The sequence below is a fragment of the Microcaecilia unicolor genome, chromosome 6, assembly GCF_901765095.1.
Source record: "Microcaecilia unicolor chromosome 6, aMicUni1.1, whole genome shotgun sequence".
NCBI lineage: Eukaryota > Metazoa > Chordata > Amphibia > Gymnophiona > Siphonopidae > Microcaecilia > Microcaecilia unicolor.
The window spans coordinates 120,624,290-120,652,261 of record NC_044036.1 but is presented as its reverse complement, the minus strand read 5'-3'; the positions used below and the strand labels follow the sequence as shown (position 1 = coordinate 120,652,261).

Here is a 27,972-nt window from a genome sequence, read left to right as displayed (position 1 = left end):
CGCTGAGGCTATTTTCCCCTGATAATTGGCATAAAGAAAAGCGTAGAAGGGCTAATTCCCCTTCAGATTGTGGTGCACCTCCTTTCCCCACCCCCCCCCCCCCCCCTGTGGTCGGGCTGTGAGGATTTGGAGAGTTCTGGCAGGCCTTCGTGGTCTGAGGAGCCAGAGTCAGGTGCAGAATTACCACAGGATCTGGATGATCCCTCCGCGGTGAGGATTTTCCACCGTGATGAGCTGCCAGCGCTTATTTCAGATGCCCTACAGGTCCTTTCTATTGAAGAGCCTGACAGTGGCACGGCCTCCTCTGTGAATCCTAGGATGGCTAGTACCAAAAAGCCTGCTCGAGCCTTTCCTTTGCATGATTCCATCCAAGAGCTTATTTCCGCTCAGTGGGCTGACCCTGAGGGACCTTTGAAAGTTTCCAGGGCTATGGGGCAATTATACCCTCTGCGTGAGGAGCATTTGGCTCGCTTTGCAATGCCTAAAGTAGATGCCCTAGTCACTGCGGTGACAAAGAGAACTACCCTCCGTGTGGAAGGAGGAGTTGCCCTGAAGGATATACCAGACCGTAGGCTGGAAGCAGCACTTAAACGGTCCTTTGAAATTGCAGGTCTTACTGTTCGGGCGTCTGCATGCAGTTGTTATGCTGCTAGAGCCTGCCTGGCGTGGTTGCAACAGGCAGTAGAACAGCCCGGAGATGGAGCGGAGCCCTTCTCGGATGTGGCTCCACGGCTGGAGTCGGCCTTGTCCTTTTTGGCTGATGCCCTTTATGATATTGTCAGAGCTTCGGCTAAACAAATGGCAGTAGCAGTGGCGGCTCGCCGTCTTATTTGGCTACGACATTGGGCAGCGGACATGGCCTCTAAGCAAAGGTTGGTGAAGTTGCCCTTTCAAGGCCTTCTCCTATTTGGTGAGGAGTTGGAAAAAAAATTGTTAAAGGCCTGGGAGATCCTAAACCCCAGCGCTTGCCCGAAGATAGGCCGAGGCCTTCCTCCAAGGGCCAGGCGGTCCACTCCTCTTATAGACCTCGCTTCCGTGAAGCTAGAAGGTACCGCTTGGGGCGTTCTGCTGGGTTCACTTCTCGTGCCCGTTTTTCAGCAGGGGAACTCCTTTCGCTCGGACAAGCGTTTCGCAGCCACCGGCTCTAGGCCTGGAGTTCAGGGGCGACCCTCTTAATGATGGTGCACCGGCCCCCTCCTCGCTTCCTGTCATCGGAGGACGTCTTTCCCTCTTTGCCGAGGAGTGGGCCAATATTTCCTCAGATCAGTGGGTTCTGGACCTGATCAGAGATGGCTACAGAATAGAATTCAACGCCCCAGTAAGAGACGTGTTTGTGGAGTACCGATGCGGTTCTGCCGCCAAACGGGCGGCAGTAGAGGAGACTTTGCAAGGTCTGATTCAGTTAGGGGCCGTGTCCCCGGTACCTCCCGCCGAACACGGCTATGGCCGATACTCCATCTACTTTGTGGTGCCGCGAAAAAGGTGGGTCTTTTCGCCCTATTCTGGACTTAAAAGAATCAAACAAGTCCCTGAGAGTGCGGCATTTCCACATGGAAACCCTGCACTCCGTCATTGCTGCGGTACAGCCAGGAGAGTTTCTCACGTCGCTAGACCTGAAAGAAGCTTACTTGCACATACCAATTTGGCCCCCGCACCAGAAGTTTCTGAGGTTTGCGGTGTTGGGAAAACATTTCCAGTTCCGGGCCTTGCCTTTTGGCCTTGCCACAGCTCCCCGAACCTTTTCGAAGGTAATGGTGGTAGTAGCTGCTTTGCTCAGGCGAGAAGGTATCAGGGTTCACCCGTACCTAGACGACTGGCTCATCAGAGCAGACTCTGTAACAGAGAGCTATCAAGCTACAGCCAGAGTGGTCTCAGTACTTCAATCTCTAGGCTGGGTCGTCAATTTGGCCAAAAGTCACCTGACCCCCTCGCAATCTCTAGAATATTTGGGGGCCAGGTTCGACACAGACTCGGGCTATGTATACCTACCCGAGCTAAGGCGGTGCAAGCTTCAGAATCAGGTCCGTCTGCTCCTGAGGATGCCCCGCCCGCGAGCTTGGGACATTGTCCAGCTGCTGGGATCGATGACAGCCACATTGGAAGTGGTGCCCTGGGCGAGAGCGCACCTGAGACCTCTACAGTATTCCCTACTTTAAAGATGGTCTCCAGTTTCTCAGAATTATCAATGCAGACTTTCTTGGCTCCCTGCGGCCCGACTCAGCACGGAGTGGTGGCTCTCAGACAGCATGCTGCGGAGAGGAATGCCGCTGGCGCTCCCCGATTGGTATCTAGTAGTGACAGATGCCAGCCTGAAGGGCTGGGGCGCACATTGCAAGGGGAAGCATGCCCAGAGTCTATGGACACCCGAGGAGTTGGAGTGGTCCATCAACCGCCTGGAGTTGAAAGCGGTGTTTCAGGCGCTTCTGGCCTTTCAAGTGACCCTGGAAGGATTGGCTGTCAGAGTGATGTCGGACAACACAACAGCAGTGACCTACCAAAATCGACAAGGCGGCACTCAGTGCAGAGCACTGGCCGCGCAGGCCGAACAGATTTGCCACTGGGCCGAGCTGCATCTTCAGTTTCTGTCGGCAGCTCACATTGCAGGTCAGAGCAACGTGCAAGCCGATTAAGCAAGCATCAGATTTGTCCAGCAGAATGGGAACTAGCAGACGAAGTATTCCTGCAGATATGTGCCAAATGGGGCAAGCCCGTGATGGATCTTATGGCGACAAGTTCAAATGCCAAAGGCCCGTGCTTCTTCAGCAGACGGAGAGATCCTCGCTCGGCAGGGTTGGATGCCTTGACTCAGCCCTGGCCTCCGGGCCTACTATATGTGTTCCCTCCGTGGCCCTTGATAGGGCGCGTGCTCCTGCGGATTCGGCTGCACCCAGGAGAAGTGGTCCTCATCGCCCCGGATTGGCCCAGGAGGCCTTGGTATGCAGACCTCCGACAGATGCTAGTGGAGGCTCCCCTTCCTTTACCTCTGGTACCAAACCTGTTGTCACAGGGCCCGGTAGCCATGGAGGACGCCTGCCGCTTTGGTCTTATGGCATGGCGATTGAGAGGGCGCAATTAAGGGACAAAGGCTATTCAAACACAGTCATTTCCACTCTCCTGCAGGCCCGCAAGCGTTCCACTTCCATGGCTTATGCCAGGATTTGGCACCAGTTTGAGTCTTGGTGTGCTTCAAAAGTGATCACACTCATGTGGGCTCCTGTCTCACCGATTCTGGACTTTTTGCAGGATGGTGTACAAATAGGCTTGGCCTATAATTCCCTGCGGGTGCAAGTGGCAGTGTTGGCCTCCCTTCGTGGTAAGGTTGAAGGCATGTCTTTAGCTGCTCATCCAGATGTGGCACGGTTTCTTAGTGGGGTGCTTCGGCTCCGGCCTTCCGTGCGAGCACCCTGTCCAGCTTGGAACCTGGGGCTAGTTTTGAAGGCCCTGCAGGCTTCTCCTTTTGAGCCCCTTCGGCGAGCATCGGAGAAAGATTTGACACTAAAGGCCGTTTTTCTTGTGGCCATTACTTTGGCGAGACGGGTGTCAGAGCTCCAGGCGCTGTCCAGTAGAGACCCATTCCTGCAATTCTCAGAGTCCGGGGTCACGGTTCGGACCGTGCCTTCCTTCATGCCTAAGGTGGTTTCAGCGTTTCACCTAAACCAGCCTATTTTCTTGCCCTCCTTTAATAAGGAGGAGTTTCCAGAATCTTTTGGGCAGTTGCACCTGTTGGATGTGCGCAGGACTCTGCTGCAGTATCTGCGAGTTACTATCTCTTTCAGGATCTATGATCATCTGTTTGTTTTGCTATCAGGTCCTCGCAGAGGGTCTCCAGCGTCTAAAGCCACTATTGCCCGCTGGCTCAAAGAAACTATCTTTTCAGCTTATCTGCTTGCTGGCCGGTCTCCGCCTGTAGCCTTTAAGGCGCATTCTACCAGAGCGATTTCTTCCTCTTGGGCTGAAATTGGAGCACTCTCTCGTCAAGAGATATGCAGTGCAGCAACATGGGCTTCTAAGCTCTCTTTTGCCCAACATTACAGGCTGGATGTGGCTGCTAGGAGGGATGCGCGTTTTGGAGCACAAGTGCTAGCGCATGGTGTGACCTGTTCCCACCCTATATAGGGATTGCTTTGTTACATCCCATACATAATGGCTTCATCTACTTGATGACAAGGAAGGGAAAATTAGGTTCTTACCTTGGTAATTTTCTTTCCTTTAGTCATAGCAGATGAAGCCATGAGCCCTCCCTATATGATTGTCTGTCTGTATGCTGTGAATCTGTTTCAGGTTCTGTTCTTGTTTCCTGAAGTTCCTTCCTTGGGAGAAAGTTGGAAAACAGTCTTCAGGAGATTGCGTGTATCCCCTCCAGTTATACAATAAGGAGGACGAGTTTATTCCCTCCAGGAGGATGTGTTCATTCCCTCCTTTTGAGTTCATGCCCTTGTTAAGGGGCCATCGTTCGCTGTGAGGAAATTCATGTTATTCCCATTGCGGTTTGCCACACTGCTTTGGAAGCTTCAAATACTGAAGAGGCAGTGGAGCTGGCTGGCCATGAGGCACTGTGAAAAGTTGAGTGCTCTCTATCGCCCCCTGCTGGTTGATGGACACAACCCATACGTAATGGCTTCATCTGCTATGACTAAAGGAAAGAAAATTACCAAGGTAAGAACCTAATTTTCCCATATTTAACAAGTGGTGTAAATTTTCAGTTAGTTTCTGTGAAATATAAGTCTAGTGTAGTGCTAGGAGTATATTGAGGAATTGGCAATAAATGGGGAAATGTGACCCTTTGCACTAGAGCTACATTGTGACATTTCTTGAAATACCTTTTTACATTAAATAGGGAGAGAAGCATTTCGGTAATAATAATGTAGCAGGAACTGATTTGTGATTATTTTTTAGGATGTTTAGCTGCTGAAGTCTATACAGAAGATGTGGTCATGATGAATGACAGTACTGAAGGTAGGAGTGCCATGGTCCTAATGGAATAATGTCGTAAACACTGTTGAATTAAACTTAAACAGGGTTTCTAATTGATTTAAAAAAGGGAGAGTAGGAGTATGAGGATAAAAGGTTAATAGTGGAGATGAGATAATCATGAATGTAAGTTCAACAGAGAGTGGACTTCTCAGGTATTTATTTATACATTGTTGTATACATCTGGTAGCCCTGTAGAAAGAAGTAATAGCAGTAATGCATGTAATTGTTTCTTTCTAAACTGTATAGATCAGGAAAGTTCTTGAATCGGTGTTGGATATCTAGTTGAAATTTATGTGAGTTTATATTTATTGTTGCCTTCCCTCCCTTTGTGTTTCCTTAAATATGTTTTTATTTAAATGAGAATGTAGGCAATATGTCTAAGACAGGTTGGCAACTCACAGTGCACATGCCATGTTCTTCCCATCGTGCGCACCATTCCAACTTAGAATGATATCAGCACAGTCAGTTTGAAATTTGTGAGTTGACTGTGCTGATCTTACAATATAGGAGATCAACCTGGCCAGCTTAGGATTCTTGGAAATGATCATATTTCCAGCTTTCTAGTTGAGAATAGAGCACTGGGTAGTGATGGGTATAGAGCAGCAGGAGTTGTACGTGCTTCACTGAAAAGCAAAGTCTTGGAAATCAAGAGCAGCATGTTAGAAAGTTTGTGCAAATCGGAATTTAGACCTCCAGGTCGGGATGTGTCAAGTTCTACTAGTATTTTAGAACAGGATCTGCAGATGTAGAGCATATTTTAAAATACATCGAGGAATGGATGTTTGTACGCTGGTTACGTATGGTGGGAACATCATTTTTTATAACCATAAATGTCTAAAATATGCACGAGATCAACACGGCAACATAAACATATATGTTCTGAAATAACAGCATTTCCATATCATCAAGCTGATCAATCCATAGACTGGTGGGTTGTGTCCATCTACCAGCAGGTGGAGATAGAGAGCAATCCTTTTGCCTCCCTATATGTGGTCATGTGCTGCCGGAAACTCCTCAGTATGTTCTCTATCTCAGCAGGTGGTGGTCACACACAGCAGCAGCTCTGGCTAGGTCTCCAAGCCTAATTTTTAGGTTTTGTTGAGTACCTGGGGTTGAGGGCTCTACTTGAGCAAGTGCAAACCTGGTGGCGCCAGGTCCCTCCTTTTCTCCCCCCTCCCGCTGGCTCCGTAAAAAAAAAAAAAATTTTTGAACGTCCTTAAGGGCGTTTATTTCGACGTTTATTTAAACGTTTACTGCAGCTACTCACTGGGACACCGGTTCGTTACAGCTCGGAGCGGAAAGCAGGTAATTTTTACCTTTTTATAGCAGGCAGGGGGTTCCCCGATTGATCTCCACGTGGCCTATGGTGTCGGAGGGCGAGGGCGCAAAAAATCGCTCCCCGGATCGCGTGTGCGCTCCTAGAGGGGATGCGGGGGTCTTAAAGCCTGATTCGCCCTTGTTGGGTGACAGTTTGGTGACCGATGAGTGTCCCGGTTCTTCCTCCGGTGTGGCGGTTTTTCCCGCCATAAGCGCCCATCCCCCGCTGCTCGCCTCCGCCATCTTGGCCGGCCACGCTACTCGGACGGCTTCTTCTTGGGCCGCCCTTGAGGTGGGAGACGTAAATGCCATGAACGCCCTTAATTTGGGCGACGGCATAAAAGCGGCTAAAGTTAAGCGCCGTTCTTCCCGCGCGGCTCCTTCGCGGAGTGTCGCGCCGGACGCCATCTTGGATGCGCAGCATGTTTCTCCCTCGCTCTTGCGAGCGCCGGTTGAGGGTGCGTCTAGGGCTGTGGCCCAGGCTGCTGAAGTGCACAGCCGGGGGGGGTTTCTCCCCCGAGTTTATTTTGCTGCTGCATCAGGCCTTCCTTATGCAAAACGCTGCCCCTGCTCCCTCATCTGATAAAGAGGTTGAGGCCTCTGGAAGTAAACGCCCTCGGGTGGATTCCCAGGCCTTGGAGGACTTTGTCTCCTCCGATGTAGATGAGGGCAGCGTATCAGAGTTCTCCCAACGGTCCTTTGGGGATTCCTTGGAGGAGACGGATCCCCGCTCGGATGGAGCGGATGACCCCTCTGCAGCGCGGATCTTTTGCTCAGAGGATTTGCCCAACCTGTTTTTGCAGGCCATGAGCATTTTGAAGATTTCCTCTCCGGAGGACGTCTCTCCCTCAGCCCCTGTTGGCTCCGCCATTATGCTGGGGACGAAGCGCCCGCCTAGAACCTTCCACGTGCATGAGGCCATGCACACCTTGATTTCAGCTCAATGGGATGTCCCGGAAGCGAGCCTCAAAGTGGCTAGGGCTATGTCCCGCCTCTATCCTTTGCCTGAAGGTGAACGTGAGGCCTTTTTGTGGCCTACCGTGGATTCTTTAATCACTGCGGTGACTAAGAAAACGGCATTGCCGGTGGAAGGTGGCACGGCCCTAAAGGACGCCCAAGACAGAAGATTGAAGGCGGCCTTAAGGTCGTCCTTTGAGGCGGCTGCTTTAAGTTTGCAGGCCTCAGTGTGCGGCTCCTATGTGGCTAGGGCGTGCCTGACTATGGTGCAGCGGGCTTCACCCTCGGATCCTTCCTTGAGGGCTGATTGGCTGGCCCTGGAATCGGGCTTGGCCTATTTGGCAGACTTGCTGTATGATGTCTTGAGAGCCTCGGCTAAAGGAATGGCTCAGACAATCTCTGCGCGGCGGTGGCTTTGGCTGAAGTATTGGTCTGCTGACCACGCTTCTAAGTCCCGCCTGGCCAAATTGCCTTTTAAAGGCAAGCTGCTCTTTGGGGTCGAGCTGGACAAAATCGTGACCGATCTCGGCACGTTTAAGGGCAAGAGGTTACCAGAGGTCAGGGCTCGGGTCAGTACTCGCCCCGGTACCTCCAGAGGACGGTTTCAGGAAGCCCGTCGGTACCGCCCGGGCAGGTCGGGCTCTTCTGCCCCCTCTTCCTTCAAGAGGAACTTCTCCCCCAAGCAGCGTTCCTTTCGCAGAGACCGCCGTCCCGGAGGTGCGCCCTCCGGTCCTCCCCCAGGGTCTCGTACCCAATGACGGGGCCTTGGTCCACGCCCCAGTGCAGATTGGAGGACGGCTGTCCTCGTTTCTGGGCGAGTGGACCAGAGTAACTTCAGACGCTTGGGTGCTGGAAGTCATCAGAGACGGCTACAAGCTAGAGTTCTGCCGACCCTTAAGAGACGGGTTTGTACTCTCTCCCTGCAAGTCTCCGGTCAAAGCTGTGTCAGTGCAGCAGACTTTGGACAATCTGATCCGCCTGGGCGCGGTCGTTCCGGTGCCAGTAAATCAGCTTGGCAAGGGACGTTACTCCATTTACTTTGTGGTACCAAAGAAAGGAGGTTCTGTCCGGCCTATCCTCGACCTCAAAGGGGTCAATCGGGCCTTGAAAGTTCGGCACTTTCGCATGGAGACTCTCCGCTCTGTTATAGCGGCAGTGAAGGCAGGGGAGTTCCTGGCATCCTTGGACATCAAGGAAGCGTACTTGCATATTCCCATCTGGCCTCCTCATCAACGCTTTCTGCGTTTTGCAGTCCTGGGCCGACACTTCCAGTTCAGAGCCCTCCCGTTCGGGTTGGCTACTGCTCCGCGGACCTTCTCCAAAGTAATGGTGGTCATCGCGGCCTTCCTGAGAAAGGAAGGAGTCCAAGTCCATCCTTATCTGGACGACTGGTTGATCCGAGCCCCCTCTTATGCAGAGTGCGGCAAAGCTGTGGACCGGGTGATTGCTCTTTTGAGCTCCCTGGGGTGGATCATCAACTGGGAGAAAAGCCAGCTGCGCCCGACTCAGTCCCTGGAGTATCTGGGAGTTCGTTTCGACACCCAAGTGGGCAGAGTGTTCCTGCCGGACAATCGGATTGTCAAACTTCAGGCTCAGGTGGACCAGTTCCTAGTAGCCTCTCCTCTTCGGGCTTGGGACTATGTGCAGCTGTTGGGCTCTATGACGGCCACAATGGAAGTAGTGCCCTGGGCCAGGGCTCATATGAGACCACTCCAACACTCTCTGCTGCAGCGCTGGACTCCAGTGTCGGAGGATTATGCTGTGCGCCTTCCCTTGGACCCAGCAGTGCGCAAGGCGCTGAGCTGGTGGCTGAAGACAGACAAGTTGTCTGCAGGAATGCCTCTTGTGACCCCGGAGTGGATTGTGGTCACGACGGACGCCTCTTTGACGGGCTAGGGAGCCCATTGCTTGGGAAGGACAGCGCAGGGGCTCTGGTCTCCTGCAGAGGCAAAGTGGTCTATCAACCTCCTGGAACTCAGAGCCATTCGGTTGGCGCTTGTGGAGTTCCTCCCGGTACTGGCGTTGAAGCCAGTACGGGTTCTGTCGGACAATGCCACGGCTGTGGCCTATGTCAACCGCCAGGGAGGTACCAAGAGCGCCCCTCTAGCCAAGGAGGCTATGAATCTGTGCCAGTGGGCAGAAGCGAACCTGGAACAGCTGTCAGCGGCCCACATTGCCGGAGTCATGAATGTCAAGGCGGACTTTCTCAGTCGCCATACCTTGGATCCCGGAGAGTGGCAGCTATCGGTTCAGGCGTTCTTGGACATCACGAAGCGCTGGGGCCAGCCGAGCCTAGATCTGATGGCGTCATCGGCCAATTGCCAAGTGCCGCGCTTTTTCAGCAGAGGACGGGACCCTCGATCTCTGGGAGTAGATGCTCTCCTCCAACAGTGGCCAACACAGGAGCTTCTCTATGTGTTCCCGCCCTGGCCCATGTTGGGCAGGGTGCTAGACCGGGTGGCAAAGCATCTGGGCCGGGTAATCCTGGTGGGTCTAGACTGGCCCAGACGTCCCTGGTATGCGGACTTGATCAGGCTCTCAGTGGACGAACCTCTGCGACTGCCAGTGGAGCAGGGCCTGTTGCATCAGGGTCCCGTGGTGATGGAGGATCCCTCCCCCTTTGGTCTTACGGCCTGGCTATTGAGCGGCAGCGTCTGAGGAAGAAGGGCTTCTCAGACAAGGTCATCGCCACTATGCTGAGAGCGAGGAAGCGCTGTACTTCTACTGCTTACGCCAGGGTTTGGCGTACCTTTGCAGCGTGGTGTGAAGCAGGCTCACTTTCTCCCTTCACTGCTCCAATCTCTTCAGTGTTGGTGTTCCTGCAAGAAGGTCTGGAGAAAGGCCTGTCGCTCAGTTCCCTTAAAGTCCAGGTAGCGGCTCTGTCTTGCTTCAGGGGCCGCCTGAAGGGTGCTTCCCTGGCTTCACAGCCAGATGTGGTGCGTTTTCTCAAGGGAGTTAATCACCTGCGCCCTCCTCTACACTCAGTGGTGCCTGCGTGGAATCTCAATCTGGTACTAAGAGCCTTGCAGAAGCCGCCTTTTGAACCCTTGTCAAGGGCATCTCTGAAAGACCTGACGTTGAATGCAGTCTTTTTGGTGGCTATCACTTCAGCCAGAAGAGTTTCCGAGCTCCAGGCGCTCTCTTGTCGAGAGCCTTTTCTGCAGTTCACTGAGGCAGGAGTGTCTATTCGCACAGTGCCTTCCTTCCTGCCCAAGATTGTTTCTCGCTTCCATGTGAATCAGCAGCTCTGTCTCCCTTCCTTTCGTAGGGAGGACTACCCAGAGGAATACTCTGCTCTCAAATATCTGGATGTGAGACGAGTCATCATCAGATACTTGGAAGTGACCAATGATTTCCGGAAATTGGATCATCTGTTTGTCCTGTTTGCAGGTCCTCGTAAGCGTCTGCAGGCTGCTAAGCCTACAGTTGCAAGATGGGTCAAGGAAGCCATTGCAGCGGCTTATGTGGCCGCAGGGAAGGTGCCGCCTATCCAGCTGAAGGCTCACTCCACTAGAGCTCAGGCGGCCTCGATGGCAGAGGCCGGGTCCATCTCCTTGGAAGAGATTTGCAAGGCGGCAACTTGGGCATCGGCCCATACCTTCTCCAGGCATTACCGCTTGACTGTGGCTGCTCGGGCGGAGGCCCGGTTTGGAGCTTCAGTGTTGTGGTCAGGGATTTCTATGTCCCGCCCTGGGTGAGTACTGCTTCGGTACATCCCACCAGTCTATGGATTGATCAGCTTGATGATATGGAAGGTAAAATTATGTATCATACCTGATAATTTTCTTTCCATTAATCATAGCTGATCAATCCATAGCCCCTCCCAGATATCTCTACTGTTTGTATTCTGGTTGCATTTCAGGTGCAAGTTTAGTCTTCAGTTCAGGAGGACTTCGTGTTCAAGTTTTTTCAATTGGATTCTTCAAGAGTTGAGACGAGTTTGTGTTACAGTGAGCTGCTGCATTCCTCTCCCCTCCGTTTTACGGGGCTGGATTGAGACCTAAATTCTGCCGGCGTTCCCTCCCGCTTCGGGCGGTTGTAGGGCAGCTTTGTACCCCTCCCGCTTCGACGGTGTTAGGGTCAGTCAGCTCCTCCCGCGGTTGCGGTTGCAGGATAAGCCAGATCCCCCCGCATCGGCGGGTGTCGTGTCCCTCCCCCACTCCGCGGGGATGAGCTGGACGGATTCCCCTCCCCCGTTTCGGCGGTGGTGAGCTGGGCAGAGTGTCCCTTTGTGGGTGTAATTCTCTAAGTGCTGAGTCCTGCGGATGGAGCTTGGATATCGACATACTGAGGAGTTTCCGGCAGCACATGACCACATATAGGGAGGCAAAAGGATTGCTCTCTATCTCCACCTGCTGGTAGATGGACACAACCCACCAGTCTATGGATTGATCAGCTATGATTAATGGAAAGAAAATTATCAGGTATGATACATAATTTTACCATACCTGTATGTCCCGGAACATACACCTTTGTTAGCCATTTGAGAAACACAGACATGTATTTTTCATGAAGCCATCACAGATTCCAATTATTCCTTGTCATTATCACTTGTGGGTGGGGGACAAAAAAACTCTAGGGGAATAATGTGACCACTACCCCTAGTTCCTCCAGTGGAGCACTACACAAAACAAGCAACTTTATAAAACCTAGATATCTCCCAGAATGAGCATAAATCCCAATGTTCACATATGTGGACATAACATGCATTCCCCTTCTGAAATGGGAAATGCATGTGCTATCTTTTGTGCCCATCCCATTCCTGATCACACGCACTTTTTTGTGTTTTAGGCTTGTATATCCCGGCTTTCCAAAATCAGATGTGTATGTAATATACATGTCTAAATGCTGATTTATGCATGTTTAAAATGTGAATAGTGTTTCTCCACCTACCAGAAAATGCTGCTGAGAGCAATGCTGCACATGACCAGCTCTCCTTCCTCACCTTCTCACCTAGCTCAAAACTGATTGGGAGGGGGTAAGGGGTTGCCAGCACTGCAGATCTAGTGCAGGGGGAGAGAGCTCCCTAAGTACCACTGTTTCAAACTGCAGCTTTCTACCTAGCAGTGTGGATTTAGCCAGAGCCAGACATGGAGCATGAGAAAAAGAACATGTAAGTTGGTATCCAATAAATTCACAATGATATGAGATTGCACCCCATATTCACCGAATAGCACAGAGCCCTCACACACTCTTCTCTTACTAGCTGTCTGCTACAAAGGCAACAGTGTCTCCCAATGTACTGTAACCTGTGCCTTTCATATAATCATCTGAAGAAATTGTGCCCTTCTGTTCTGTGATAGATATTTAATATTTGTGGTATGCATTAGAATTGTGACGGTTGAAAAGGAAGGGTAGGCAGCTTGAGAGAATGTGGAGGTGCACTAAAGAGTAGAACTACAGATGGTTGAGTATGCGAGACAAGACTTTCCAGGGGGTTGCTCCTAGGTGCTAGAATAAACTTCCATTATAGATTTGCTCAGAACGATTGTATTTGCCGTTTGTACAATGTTTGAGACTTTGCTATTTACAAAGTTTCTTCAAGATGATGATTAAAGGATATGCCTTAGGTTATTTTTGAATGTTATCTAGGTTTAGTTTGGGGCATTTGCATCCAAAGGTTGTAATTCTTTTTTTCTGTTTGTAGCTTATTTGTGCTGTTCCAGGTGTTTTCATTGTTTTAATTCTTTTGTGACCCACTGAGCTTAAATCCCTGGGCTAAGGCAGAATATAAATATTGTATTAATGTGAAATTACGTATGTAGTTAGAATGTAAGAAGCATTGACTTTATATGTAAAAACTGTAAGGAAATCACATAAGGATTTCTGTATTTTTATTTATATTCCGCCATACACTGTAGCAGATTACAACCAAACACACACAATACCATACATAAAGCAGCATTTCTATGACAGGGTGTATATCCCGCCACAGGAAGGGTGCTAGAACTAGAATATATCAGTTAACTACTCGGATTTGAGGTCAGTCCCATGACCCACCCGCTTAGGACAAGGGCTTTGGGATCCTGCATGGGAAGTAGTAGCTGATCAGGGAAAACTACATGGGAGGTGGTGGGGGAGAGGGGGCTAACCTTCCTAGGATCCATTTATATAATTCCCTGAGCATTGGGTGTGTGAGACAAGCATCTAGAAGCTGTAATAAATAGGCAACTCATTTACACAGGATTTGCATAGGTGGGTAAATTATGGATATTCCTTGCAAATAGGATCGGAGAAGGGAGAAAAGGCCTCTGTTAAGCTCAAAAGAGAAATGTCTATTCTCCCCCAGGACTTTCTAGGACCAATAGGGGATGGACTACTCAACCAACTCACCCTGACCATAAAGGGAGATCCAATTCAGGACCCTGCAAATGATGAGGCAAAGGAGAAGAGACGGCTGAAGGGAGACATGATAGAGGTATATAAAATGAGTGGAGTGGAACAGGTGGATGTGAAGCGTTTGTTCACGCTTTCCAAAAATACTAGGACTAGGGGGCATGCGATGAAACTACAGTGTAGTAAATTTAAAACAAATCGGTGAAAATTGTTCTTCACCCAACGTGTAATTAAACTCTGGAATTTGTTGCCGGAGAACGTGGTGAAGGCAGTTAGCTTGGCAGAGTTTAAAAAGGGTTAGACGGTTTCCTAAAGGACAAGTCCATAAACCGCTACTAAATGGACTTGGGAAAAATCCACAATTCCGGGAATAACATGTATAGAATGTTTGTACGTTTGGGAAGCTTGCCAGGTGCCCTTGGCCTGGATTGGCCGCTGTCGTGGACAGGATGCTGGGCTCGATGGACCCTTGGTCTTTTCCCAGTGTGGCATTACTTATGTACTTATGTACTTATGTTAGAGATTATTCTCTCCTTTGATGAAGATGAGAGGCCCTTCCACTGGAGAGGGTCATGGATTGCCTGTTGATGGATTATTGTGGTTATCCTTGTTTTGGATTTCTATCGCTTCCTTTTTCTTGCTGTCTATTCCTTTTCCTTTGCACCCAAACATCCTTCTTGCTTTTGCCTTCATTTTTTCTACCTGTTTAGCCACCTTAAGATCATCAAGATCATTGGTTATGATCACCCCCAGTCCGTTCTTTTTTCATACACAGAAGTATTTCGCCCCATACTGTACTGCTTTCTTGGGGTTTTGCAGCCCAGATGCATGACCCTACATTTTTTAGCATTAAGTTTTAGCTGCAAAATTGTAGACCTTTCTTCAAGCTTCATTACATCCCTCCTCATATTATTCACACCATCCTATTGCAGATTTTGGTGTGTAGGTGCATATACTGACAGGTAGACACTCAGTAATTACTCTGGACTCATATTACTAGAGATATGATTGCACCTAAATTGGCTCTTAAAGTCCTAGCTAGGCTGTCCCCAAAGAAGGAATAATGCCAGTATGAAAATATATATTATTTATTATATATATGAAAATAAGCAAATATGACAAAATACAAAAATATACTGCACAAAAATACTAAGGAGTGCACCAAAATAGATATTTGGATATATATGATTACACCAATACTATCCTGAGAAGACATTACCAACTCAGCAGCTATAGTAGGCTAATGACCATGTGTGCCTGAGCAGTAACCAGTCCTTAGCCAGCAAAATCACAGGTCACTAACTAGCGCCCCTGACTGTAGAAGAAAATCCCTTTCTCTCACTGTAGATAGAATGTATTTGGATACAGGCAGCAGATGATGTTTTGTATATTCCTGAGAATCTAGCATGTGATGCTTTTGTTCTTTCCTGAGAAAGTAGCAGAATAGCAGGTGATGTTTGTACATTCCTGAGCAGGTTCACGAGCTGTTCATGTAGAGTTGTTCTTGTAAGCAATGCATGATCATGGTTGTGTAAGCAAAATGTAACCAATAGTAATGATAATACATGTAATATCCATGAATATTCATAGAGTATATAAGAAGGGGATTGACTCCCAAATAAAGAGTTTTTTGCCCAGACACACGAGAGGAGAGTTATTTTGCAACATCTGGTGATCCCCGACGTGATCGGTGAAAACGTGACGTACTTACTACGACTGGAACAGTCAGCGCGCCATTCCTTCTACGGAACACTGTAAGTATGGGGGGAAATTTAACATCATCACATAAACAACATGCACAGGAGCTATATACTATAACGCAAAGATATGGTTCCTCCCGAAATCCAATAACTCTTAAAGATATAGAGCGTTTAATTGAGGAAATAGTTTGTCAATGTCCCTGGTATCCAGAGAAGGGATCATTCGATCCTCAAACATGGGAAAAGATAGGGCAGCAGTTTCGTTTAGAGCCTAGAGTTTCGACTCCTATATTATTGACTTGGAGAGAGATATATTCTACTATAGTAATTCTCTCTTCTGGATTGACAGGCATTACTAACGAAAATATATCCAACAAATTGCCAGGCAAGACCTGGTCTCTTTTACCTCCCGCGACTCTTGGACCTACACCTTCTCCTCCTTCTTGTCGGCTGGCCACCGATATGGGAAGGGAAGAGCAAAACAAAACTCCTGACTTTACTACTACTACCCCTAATAAACCAATTGAAAATATCCAAAACAACAACGCTAATGATAGCGTTATTATTACCAAACACTAAAGAGCGTAGAACGACCTAGTTTAATTCAATTAGGTATACAGCAAGCACGAAAAAAATGGTGAATTCATTTGGAACGATGATCTATGGGATAATTCGGAACCTAATCCTAATTTATACCCAGTTACTAGAACTACAACAATAGAGGCAGGGAACGAAACACATCATGCAGAATGGACTGCTCTACCTTATCAAGTTTTGAGAGAATTACGTAGAGCTATCGTAGAATCAGGTTTAAAAAGTTCATTTGTTCAAGGCATGATAGAAGGGATTAGTAACGGTTACTTAATGACTCCAAAAGATTGGAAAGACCTTTTCCGTATGCTGTTAACTCCTGCGCAATATGTAGTGTGGGATAATGAATATAAGCAAGCAGCACAACTTATCACTGGGACTAATTTGGTGCCTGATCAAATTTATGGATCGGGACCATTTTCAACCCTTGATATGCAAATTCAACAAAACGATACCTGTTTTCAAGCCATAGGCACTTGTATCTTGCGAGCATTTAAAAGAACACCAGAAGGGAATAAACCAACAAAATCTTTTGCATCAATTAAACAGGGTGCAACCGAATCTTACCTTCAATTTGTTAATCGATTGCAGGAAGCTGTAACTAGGCAAATTGATAATCTTGATGCGCAAACAGAGTTATTGATTAAATTAGCCCAAGAAAATGCAAATTCAGATTGCAAAAAGGCATTGCAGACTGTAGCTCATCGCCCAGGAATTACTTTAGCAGATTTATTGAGCGCATGTGCAGATGTGGGGACTCATGGTTATTCTATGAATTTGTTAGCAGGAGCTATACAAAAAGGTAATAAGCCACAGGGGACGTGTTTTAATTGTAAGAAACCAGGACATTTTCGAGCTCAGTGTAGAGCCCCAGGAGGGGGTGCCAACTTTGCAAAAGGACCTTCTCGACCTTCTCGAAAATGTCCTCGATGTCAAAAAGGATATCATTGGGCCAATCAATGTCGCTCTAATCCAATTAATTCCACACCGCCACCCCCAAAAAACTTTGCTCCGGGTTAACTCCTAACCTCGGTCCAAAGGGAGTGCAAGGGTCTTTTGCTCATAGTACTACTGCTACACAAGGTAGTGCAGGAATTGACCTTATTGCAGCGGAATGTAAAACTGCCATCTTACCTCATGAAGTTTTGGTATATAATACTACCTTTAAAGGACCCATTCCAGCGGCTACTGTAGGTTTAGTATTACCTCGCTCCTCTGCATCGAAGGCAGGTATTCATGTTATCCCTGGAGTTATTGATGCTGATTACACAGGCATTGTTAAAATTCAAGTATGGTCCTCATCACCTTTAACAATTTCTCCCGGGGACTCGTGGGCACAATTAATTATTTTACCATATTTTACAGCACCTATTCCTTCTACTGTCTCTCGTACAGGGGGCTTTGGATCTACGCGACAGATTTGAACAACATTTTCGTACTCCTGCCCCACCTTTATCTCGTCCTTTGGTCATATACCGACAACTACCTTCTGATCAGTGGAGTTCCCCTGTGCCTCTCCTTACCTGGGGTCGTGGTTACGCTGCTGTTCAAACAGATTCTGGCCCGGTGTGGATTCCAGCAAAGTGGGTGAAACCTCATGTCGTGGCATCAAGGTCTTCACAACCCAATTCCCAATTTCACACTCACCCTTCAAGGACCGCAGATGCAAACACGCAAACGGTCAGTGACTCGTCAACCTAATGCTCCTGTTACTTGGGGACAAATTAAAGCCTTGAGTCAACAAGCTACAGAGACTTTAGAAAAAGCTCATATTGAAAAGACTGATGATAACTTCGTAGTGGCTATTATTGCAGCGCTTAATGCTAATTCCATTACATTGCTTCTACTGTGTTGTTGTTTGTACATACCTTGTGGACAGTCACAATTACTTCCCACAAAAATATTTGGGAAGCGTTTGCAATTTCACTGAACCAAACTGATTTCTGTCTTTCTCATCAAAAGGCAGTTGGAGAAGTTTTTGGCAACTTGCCTGATTCCAGTATGTCATGATCCTAAAGATATGCAAAATGATACTTGGTTTTATTCACAGCTTCCTGTTAATTCATCCTATCGAAATGCTTCTTATGAATACCATAATTGGGGAACACAAACCCTGTTGCCGCCTACTTTGGCAATGCATGTGAGAACCAATCAAATAGCTAGTATCAATATGACATGTGCTCGTATGGTTAATTGTACCCGATCAAATTGTGTTAATTTTGGACCAACTTTGTTAAATTGTAGCTCCTACGAAAATGTTTCATATATTTATAAATTTACTCATTTAACCCTGGCTGGTTTTGGTCATGTGGAATGTATACCTTTAATTATATTCCAGCTAATATATCTGATGGTACTACATGCTGTCTAAGTCGACTCACTATGGTACTTCCCAGTAAACATATTTTATTTTCTAACTCCTCACATATGCGATCCAAGCGTATGACCCTTGCTGCCAATTGCAATGATAATGTTAAATTTCTGAGTCAAACTGAATATCTGGCACTTGCATTTTCATTAATAGGTGTCCCTGCATTGGCAGCGGCAAATGCAAAAAATATTCGTGAATTAGCCTGTTGGGCAATTAAATCAATCAATGCAACCTCCACTGCTATTAGTTTACTTAATGCTGAGCAACAGCAATTACGTCATGGAGTTTTACAAAATCGAGCAGCCATTGATTATCTTTATTACTTAACCATCATGGTTGCGAAGAGTTTCAGGACATGTGCTGTTTTAATTTATCTGACAATTCAAAGGCCATTGACAAACAATTAGCTTTCCTACGGAATTTAACTACTCATATTACTATTCATAATAACCTACTCTCTGATGTATGGGATCAATTGTGGCAATGGATCCCTTGGACCTGGCTCCGCCCTATTATCCAGTATTTAGTCATTGGTATTTTTGTTTTCACTATTTTTTGCTGTTGTATACAATGCATTCCTAACCTTTTTTCTTTATGTTTTCCTCGTCCATTCGCTCCAACACGTCACTCTGCTCAATATGTTTATAAGCTATTACAAACATCTCCACCTCCATCTCCAGCTGGCACACCACGGAGATTTCATTAAAAAAAAAAAAAAAAAAAGGTGGAGATGTAGATAGAATGTATTTGGATACAGGCAGCAGATGATGTTTTGTATATTCCTGAGAATCTAGCATGTGATGTTTTTGTTCTTTCCTGAGAAAGTAGCAGAATAGCAGGTGATGTTTGTACATTCCTGAGCAGGTTCACGAGCTGTTCATGTAGAGTTGTTCTTGTAAGCAATGCATGATCATGGTTGTGTAAGCAAAATGTAACCAATAGTAATGATAATACATGTAATATCCATGAATATTCATAGAGTATATAAGAAGGGGATTGACTCCCAAATAAAGAGTTTTTTGCCCAGACACACGAGAGGAGAGTTATTTTGCAACATCTCACCCTGTAGTCTACAGCATCAGCTCCAGATGGGGTGCAGAATTGGCTCCTCTTCAAGGCTCTAGCTGTCTCCCAGGTAGCCCCTTATACTGCTATGAATTTACAGCCTGCTTCACTAACACAGACTACTCAGTAATTACTGTGGATTCTTTTGGATTTGTATTAGGTAAATGAGACCTTTATTAGAGGTGCTAAAATCTACAATGATTAAGATATATACAATGATTAGCTATATAGACACAATGATTAGCTATGTAACTAAAAAGAAACAATACCTATCTATAAACAATCATTACATCATTGGTCTCTACATCTAAGCAATGCTAAGAGTTCCTAGACCAGGAAAAAAGCAATAATACACTACATACAATCATCACTGGTCCTTACATCATCCAGGCTCTTATCAGCTGGGGGGGGGGCCCCGTTCACAGCAAAAGCCAGGAGCTTCTTTGACCAGGAAACAAGGTTCTCTGCACAGTTCGTACGTTACTCACAGATGAGCTCCCAATTTCACTGAAAGAAACTCCCCTTTTTGTAAGGCTTAGAAGTCATGTTCAGAGCTAAGGAAAATTACAGAATGCTTGAGAATAGGTAAACAAGCCATACTGTGGGAATGTGGTCACATGTTTCCAAGTCCAGGTGACAAGTCTGAACTCGAAAACAAGCGCCATCCTCCTCTTCACATACCAAATTAATTACAGCTGTGTCTTATCTTCTGCATTCCAACTTATTTTCACACAAAGTTAAACAGAATTACGTCTAATTAAAGACAGACCTCAAGTGCACTTGTTGGTCAAGGCAGATAGAGTTGAAAAGCAATCTCTCAAATCCTTTTTATTACACCCCTGTAATCTTGTATTAGTTTGGCACAGGCAGCAGATTCTCAGTCTGGCAGCAGCCGATAAATATCTCCCGAGTTCCTCCTTGTGCCAAGCTTAGCGCCGAAAGATACAGTTAATAAGTGTACTGGCAATTCAGTGCTTCTCCTCAGAGAAATGCATATACCATTAAATCATCTTCTCCTTGGTCTGCTTCTCTTTTCCCCAAGTTCAGTGTTGGCACTGCCCCCAGGGTTCACAGATGATGATCCAGGACCAATGAGGAACTGTATACTTCTGTCCAGCAAGTGTCATATCACTACAATGAGGGGCCTCTGGTCTCACAGACCACCTTTTCTGTAGTAGTCCTGGATGACTTGCCACTAGGTAAACAACAAGCACGACCTTGCCCCAGGCTTTCTGTGAAACTCCTATACATCTTCAAACCAGATACTGCAGACTCTGTGTTCTCTGTACTCTGCAACTTCCCATGAGATAAAGCGGAGAACAAATTCAAGTAAACATGTCCTTGGATGAAGTCTGCTAGCACAACTGTTCTAGGAAGTAATGCAGAATTCATGTTGTTTGGTTCACAAAAGATGGTTCATGGCCTAACCAGACCTCAGGCCTACCAAAGGTGAGATACAGGGAACACCCCTACAGGTGGTATTTGCAGAGAGGCAAATTGGAGCAAGAACCAATCCCCTGAAGGACACAAATGGTAACAGATTTTCCCTAGGAATGAATACCATTTACTGCTACCCTTTGCTGCCTTCCACTGAATCAGTTTTTAACCAGTCAGTCGCTGTAGGGCCCATACCATGGGTGCTCGGTTTATTGATGTCACCTGTACAGAATGGTGTCAAAGGCTTTGCTGAAATTTATTACAGCACATCTAACACACTCTTGATCCAACTCTCTGGTCACCCAGTCAAAAGAAATTGATCAAATATTTTGACAAGACCTACATCTAATGCCGTCTCAAGCCTTGCAATCCATTAGTTTCCAGAAACAGCACTATCCTCTGTTTTAGAAACATTTTCATTAATTTACTCAACACAGAAGTCAGATGAACCAGGTAGTAGTTCTCAACATGCTCCGTAGTTCAGCTTTTCTGGAGAGGGACTGTATCTGCCCTTCTTCAGTCCTCTGGGTCCACTCCTAACTCGAAGCACTGAAAAGGACAGACATCAGAGCCACTGGAACTTCCTTAATTTCCTTTAGTTTCCTCAGATGTATCCCATCTGACCTCATCACTTTGTTTATCTTTAATTTAGTTAGTTCCTCATGAACGCAGTCTTCTGAAAATCATTTAAAGCCTACCTCACTTCCATTCCGATGTGTGTTTGATTTAGTGGTTCTACCCCCAGCCTTTCATCTGTGAGCACAGAACAAAATTATTTGTTAAACAGCTCTGCTTTATCCTCAACAGCTTCTACATGTTTCCCCCATCATATTCTTGAGTCTCACAATCCCACTTTTACACTTCCTTTTACCAACACATTTGAAAAATGTTTTGTTTCCCCATTTTACTGTATAGCCTATTTTTCTTCCATTTACATCTCTGCTTTCCTGACTACTTTACCAGCTTCTCTTAGCTTTTCCAGTAAGGTTGCCTGTATTCCTCTTTCTGCAGTCTCTTGTAGTTTATGAAGGCTAGCTTCTCTTTCCTTACCTTTCCAGCTGCTTTTTTAGAACTAAAGTGGCTTACTTAGTTTCCCAACAAAAAAGGTTTCTTGCCCTTAAAATATTTCTTATCATATTTGCCCACATGTTAAACATAACCACATAAAAATTTAAAATGGCAGTTAGATTTCACAAGTAGAAATACTAAAACTATATGAAATATGAAGAATTTACTTCAAAGAGTAAACATACCTAGCCAAGTAGATGTCAAATTCATATGTAGACAAAATAAGTTTTCAATGAATCTATGTGTGTGAAGAATTTCTCCTGAGAGACTGGAATATAAAAACAAGCAAAGCAATGTTATTTACTAAAATAAATGATAAAATATAAAAGATTTGCAATTTGTATTTTTAGATTATTCTGTAGATACTAGTAAAAAAGGCCCGTTTCTGACAAATGAAACGGGCGCTAGCAAGGTTTTCCTCGGAGTGTGTATGTTTGAGAGAGAGAGTGTGTGTGTGACAGAGAGAGTGTGACTGGGTGCGAGTGTGTAGTGTATGTATAAGAATCAGTGTGTGCTAGGGGCCCATCACTCCCTCCTCCCTCCCAGTTCCAGGGCCCCCTCCCTCCTCCTACCTCCCCAGTTCCAGGGTCGTCCCCCCTCCCAGTCCGAGTTAGCTGTGCACCACAGCTGACCTTGTTAAATCACCGAGGGCAAGACTCTGGGAGGAGTTAATTGCTTTGCAAGGAGCTGTTTACTTGCAAGGAGCTGTGCCCTCCAGCTGACCTTGTTAATCACCCAGGGCAACCACTCCAGGTGCTTGAGAAAACAATTATCTCCCTCAGCTATTTCTCTCTGCTTGTTTTAGTGCTACTTGCTAAACCGGATATCTATGCCACCTCAAGTTTCCAGCTGGAGGCTTCAATTAGAACGTTGGAGGTGCCTTTTATATATATAGAGATAGTCATAAATAGGAATCAATGGAAATTATATGCAAAATGTGCAAATAAAGGCTAGTTAAATAGGTATAAAGCAAAAACTGATGGGTAAAAATAAAACATAGGTATAAAAAAGGTGCTGAAAGCAAAATTGAGTTGGAAAGTGACACTAAAGTTGGTAAGGGTGCACTACAGCTGCATATTCGGCACCAGGCACCAATTCCAAAATTACCCCCATGTTTACTAAGCTACACTAGTGGCTGCTGACACAGTGAGGCTTAGTAAACAGGTTGGTAAGTATGGAACACCGATTTCTTTAAAATACCATATACACACAAATAGCAGATTTAAAATACGTACATACACTTTATTTATTTATTTACTAGTATAAAAGGCCCGTTTCGGTAGGCAATGAAACGGGCGCTAGCAAGGTAATCCCCCCCCCCCCCACAGCGTCCTTCCTGTCTCCCCTGCCCCCCCTGCAGCCACCAATCTGGTCTCAGGACCCCCTCCCCACCAACCCTCCTCGGCCACTGCAGCCACGCATGTGCAGCGGCCCTCCTCTCTCCCCTGCTCCCCCTGCAGCCACCCATGTCCAGCGACTCTCCTCTCCCCCTGCCCCCCCTGCAGCCACCCATGTCCACCAACCCTCCTCTCCCCCTGCAGCCACCCATGTCCAACAACCCTCCTCTCCTTTTCCCTTGCCCCCCTGTAGCCACCCATGTCCAACGACCCACCTCTCTCCCCTGCCGCCCCTGCAGCCACCCATGTCGTGACCCTCCTCTCCCCCTGCAGCGTCCCTTCTGTCTCCCCTGCCCTCCCCTGCAGCCACCCATCTGGTCTCAGGACCCACTTCCCTCTTCCCTGCCCCCCCCCCCCCAGCCATCCATGTCCAGCGACCCTCCTCTCCCCCTGCAGCCACCCATATCCAGCGACCCTCCCCTCCCCCCCTCCAGCCACCCAAGTCCAGCGACCCTCCCCTCCCCCCTCGGCGCATCACCCAAACCCCTATCCCCCCAGCGCATCACCCAAGCCCCTCCCCCCTCGGGCACATCAACCCCCTCGCCACCCGCAGCCGCCAATACTAACGCTGTCCGGCCGCTGCTGCGTCTCCTGTTGAGCAGCAGCGGCCGGTACAAAAAGAAAAAAGCCAAAAATAGATTTTAAACCTGAAACACGGCTCCGTAGACAGCCGTCTGGCATTGGCTGTCATCTCTGCAGCCGCTCCTCCTCTCCCCTCTGACGTCGCTGCGCTCCTCCGGGGTCTTCCTGCAGGGGCAGTGACGTGGAGGGGAGAGGAGGAGCGGCTGCAGTGACGACAGCCAATGCCAGATGGCTGTCTATGGAGCAGCGTTTCAGGTTAAAAATCTTTTTTTGGCTTTTTTCTTTTTGTACCGGCCGCTGCTGCTCCACAGGAGAAGCAGCAGCGGCTGGACAGCGTTAGTATTGGCGGCTGCGGGTGGCGAGGGAGTTGATGTGCCCGAGGGGGGGGGGGTAGGGGCTTTGGTGATGCGCCGGGGAGGGGAGGGGCTTGGGTGATGCGTCGGGGGGGTAGGGGCTTGGGTGCTGCGCCGGGGCGGAGGAGCTTGGGTGTTGCGCCAAGGGGGGGCACTGAGAGCTGATTGGTAGGCAGGGGGAGGAGTAGGGAAACACGCGGAGCATGTTTCCCTACTCCTCCCCCTGCCTGGCTCACGGTTTTGCAGGGCAGGGGCTTGGGTATTGCGCCGAGGAAGGAGCACTGACAGCTGTTTCCCAGGCAGGGGGAGGAGTAGGGAAACACCCCTTGCCTTGGAATCAGCTGTCAGTGACATCATTGACGTCAGTGCATTCTAAACTGCCTAGCAGACCACCTCCGAGGGAGCCACGGTACCAGGCACATTAGAACGTTGGAGGTGAGAATTATTATATAGGATTTATTTGGATTTATTTACCGCCTTTTTGAAGGAATTCACTCAAGGCGGTGTACAGTAAGAATAGATCAAACATGAGCAGGAGGCAATTAGAGCATAGTACCTCCAGGTTCAAAGCTGTTTATATACAAGAAGCCAAGTCAGACATAGGGAAGCAAACCTACCAAAAAGAGTGTTTTTTTAGATTTTTCTTGAAGAAAAGTCTAGTTCAAAGTTTACACAAAGATACAGATATTTCCATAATTTTGGGGCCTGAATAGCCAAAAGCTGGTTAAATATCTTGAATCTCTTTATCCCTTTATTGGAAGGTAGCACAAGCAGTGAATTATGAGATGACCTCCTATTTCTATTATTAGAATGAAACTGTAGATAGGCTGGACAATCTCCATGAAAGATCTTATAGGTCAGGTAAGAGAATTTTAAAAAATCCTTGCCTTCACAGGCAGCCAATGTAATTCAGCGTAATGGGATGAAATTCTGTTCCTTTTCCATAAAGAAAAAAATTAATCTTACTGCTGTATTTTGAATAGTTTGTAATTTATGAATAGTCTGTTTTAGAGCATCCAGATAAATAAGATTACAGTAATCCAGTTTTGATAATAACAGTGACTGAACCAATAATCTAAACTGTTCAAATTCAGAAAATTTACGGATTCGCCTTAAATTATGGAAGAGAAAAAAAGCACTCTTGGTGTTAAGATGGAAATCAATAGTAAGTGCCTGACCTATATAAATCCCCAATATCCTCACTACTGGTGACAAAGAATGCCTAGTCTGATCAACTAATATATGATCTAAGACAGGATCATGATTATTGTCAAGCAACAGAAATGTAGTTTTTTCAGCATTTAATTTCAAGTGATAAGACATCTAAGAACTAATTATTATAAGACAGTTTTGAACCCATAAGGGTACTTGAGACAGAGAAGGGAGAACTGGAAGTATAACAGTTATATTGTCCTCATAACTATGTGTGATGAAGCCGATATTCATTAGTACTGAACCCAAAGAGTGCAAAGAAACATTAAATAGGGTAGGCAATAGTGGAGAACCTTGGGGGACACCACAAGGGTTACTCCAACTCTCGAAACTCAATTGTTCTTCACCCTATATGATATTAATTTTAAAAACCCCTTAAACCAATTCAACATATTCCCATCAGTACTGATGTAAATTTGAGAAGCAGTAAACCATGGTCTACTAAATCAAATGCAGATAAAAGGTCAAGCTGCAGCAGCAGAGCCTTACCATTTTTTCCCATATATTGAGAAAATGCATTTGCACAGGCTGTATGCCTACAAACAGAAGAGCCTTACCATTTTCACACATAAAATGTCGGGCTGTGTCAAAAATAGAAACTACCACTGTCTCAGTACTGTGAAAGGATCGAAAACTTGATTGAGTAGAATGTAAGACATTATAATTTGCTAAATAAGAGTCCATCTGGAAATGTACAATTTCCAGTTGGCTTGCAGATTGCATATCTTTTACTTAAGCCCAAGATGGGCTGACTCTTGAGGATCATGTCAAGGCTCATGATGTCAGTGCCATGGCATTGTTGGTAGCCCATTTGAGATTAGCCTCTATTGAAGAGATTTGTAAGGCTGCAATGTGGTCTTCAGTCTACACATTCACATCCCATTTTTGCGTTTACCAAGACACCCAACGCAGCAGTCAGTTTGGACAGTTCTTCAGAATGTGTTTGGGATCTAGAATCCACCTCCACCCTCCTAGGGCCATTTTCTTCAGTTCCAGGCTGCACTCTTACAACCAGTATGACACAAAAGTCAGGAATAATGAGCAAGAATCCAACTAAACAAGGATCGAGGCTGAAAACAGACAGGACTCCAGTACAAGCAGGACTGGAATTGAAGCGGAAGACAGGCAGGACTGGAACTGAAGCTGAAGGCTGGTGGGGCAGGAACAAGCAGGACTGGAACTGAAGCTGAAGGCTGGCAGGGCAGGAACAAGCAGGACTAGGGCTGGAACAGCAAGAATGGAGCAAGCAGGGCTGAAGCTAAAGGCAGGCAGGGCTGGAACAGCAAGAATGGAACAAGCAGGGCTGAAGCTGAAGGCAGGCAGGCTGGAACAGCAGGATTAGAACAAGCAGGACCGGAGCTGAAGGCAGATAGGGCTACAACTGAAGCTGAAGGCAGACAGGGCTGGAACAAGCATGGGTGGAACTGAATCTGAAGAAAGAAGGGGTTGAAACAAGCAGTGGTGGAACTGAAGTTGAAGACTTACAGGACTGGAGCAAGTAGGGTTGGGATTGAAGTTGAAGACTAGCAGGACAGGAACAAGCAGGGCTGGAACTGCAACAAACACACACAGACAAAAACTCCTCTGAAGACCTCTGTTGCAAAGGCAAAGCCTGAAAGTTCCCAGGTGCTTTAAAAAGGCATTTACTGATGATGTCAGAAATAAGAATGAGATTTGGCAGCAGAAACACCAGGACGAGGCTTGGCTTCAGGAACATCGAAGCAAGGCTGGAATGCTGGAACATCAGAATAGGACTGGAATGATCTCTGGAACATGATTGGGAAACAGGGATGAGGCAGTCCACAGCAACCACAGGGCCTAGTCACTGGAAGGAGAGGTGAGTGTAGACCTGGGGCACAGCCATAAATGTGACACAGTATGTATATATTTTTCAGGTTAATTGACTTCTTTGTCCTCACTGTTGCAAGTTCCTATTGTCCTAATGTTATGTTTTCCATGAGCCTGGTAGCTAGGGATTCCCACATATGAGAATTAGCTGGCCTTCTTGTCCTCGGAGCAAGCAAAGCTACTTACCTGTAGCAGGTATTCTCAGAGGACAGCAGACCACTTATTCTCGCATATCCTCCCGCCTCCCCTTGGAGTTCTTATTTAGCTATGTTGTTGTACTAATTGGTCTCATGCTTGTGAGTTAGGCAGGAAAGCACCCGTGCATGCGCAGTGGGAACGCTGCCTCAAGCTCTTAAAGATACAATACTCTGGGCAGCGTTTCCGTACTGGATGCCGTGGATGATGTCACCCACATGTGAGAATAAGTGGCCTCTGTTGTGGCTTGGTCTGGGAGTCTTATATAATCACACATAGGCACCTGTGTTGCCTTTTATAAAATACATGCTTTTCTGAACTTTTCCTTTAAGTACTCTTTTAAAATTAGCACCAGTATATATAGCAAATGAATATCTAAAAGCAATTTGGCTTCTTCTGTCACAATCTTTGCATTGTTCAGGATTTGCTTTTTAACTGTCTCCTCTATTTTGCAAATGAGGCTTGCTTCTATGTAAAATCTAGGCATTTTCGATACCAGCTCCAAGACTGATATATGTGGCTGAAGTCATGTTTTACAGTGTTATGCAAGGGCTTAAAAATGTGATTGC

General features: G+C 46.8%; 1 protein-coding gene across 1 annotated transcript in view; it reads left to right on the top strand.

Moving 5' to 3' along the window:
* Positions 1–27,972, top strand: part of TRMT1L (tRNA methyltransferase 1 like) — a 283,269-nt gene that overhangs the window by 40,420 nt on the left and 214,877 nt on the right. Inside the window, 1 exon segment of the mRNA XM_030206540.1 lies at positions 4,897–4,956. Coding sequence (XP_030062400.1) covers positions 4,897–4,956 — 60 coding nt within the window.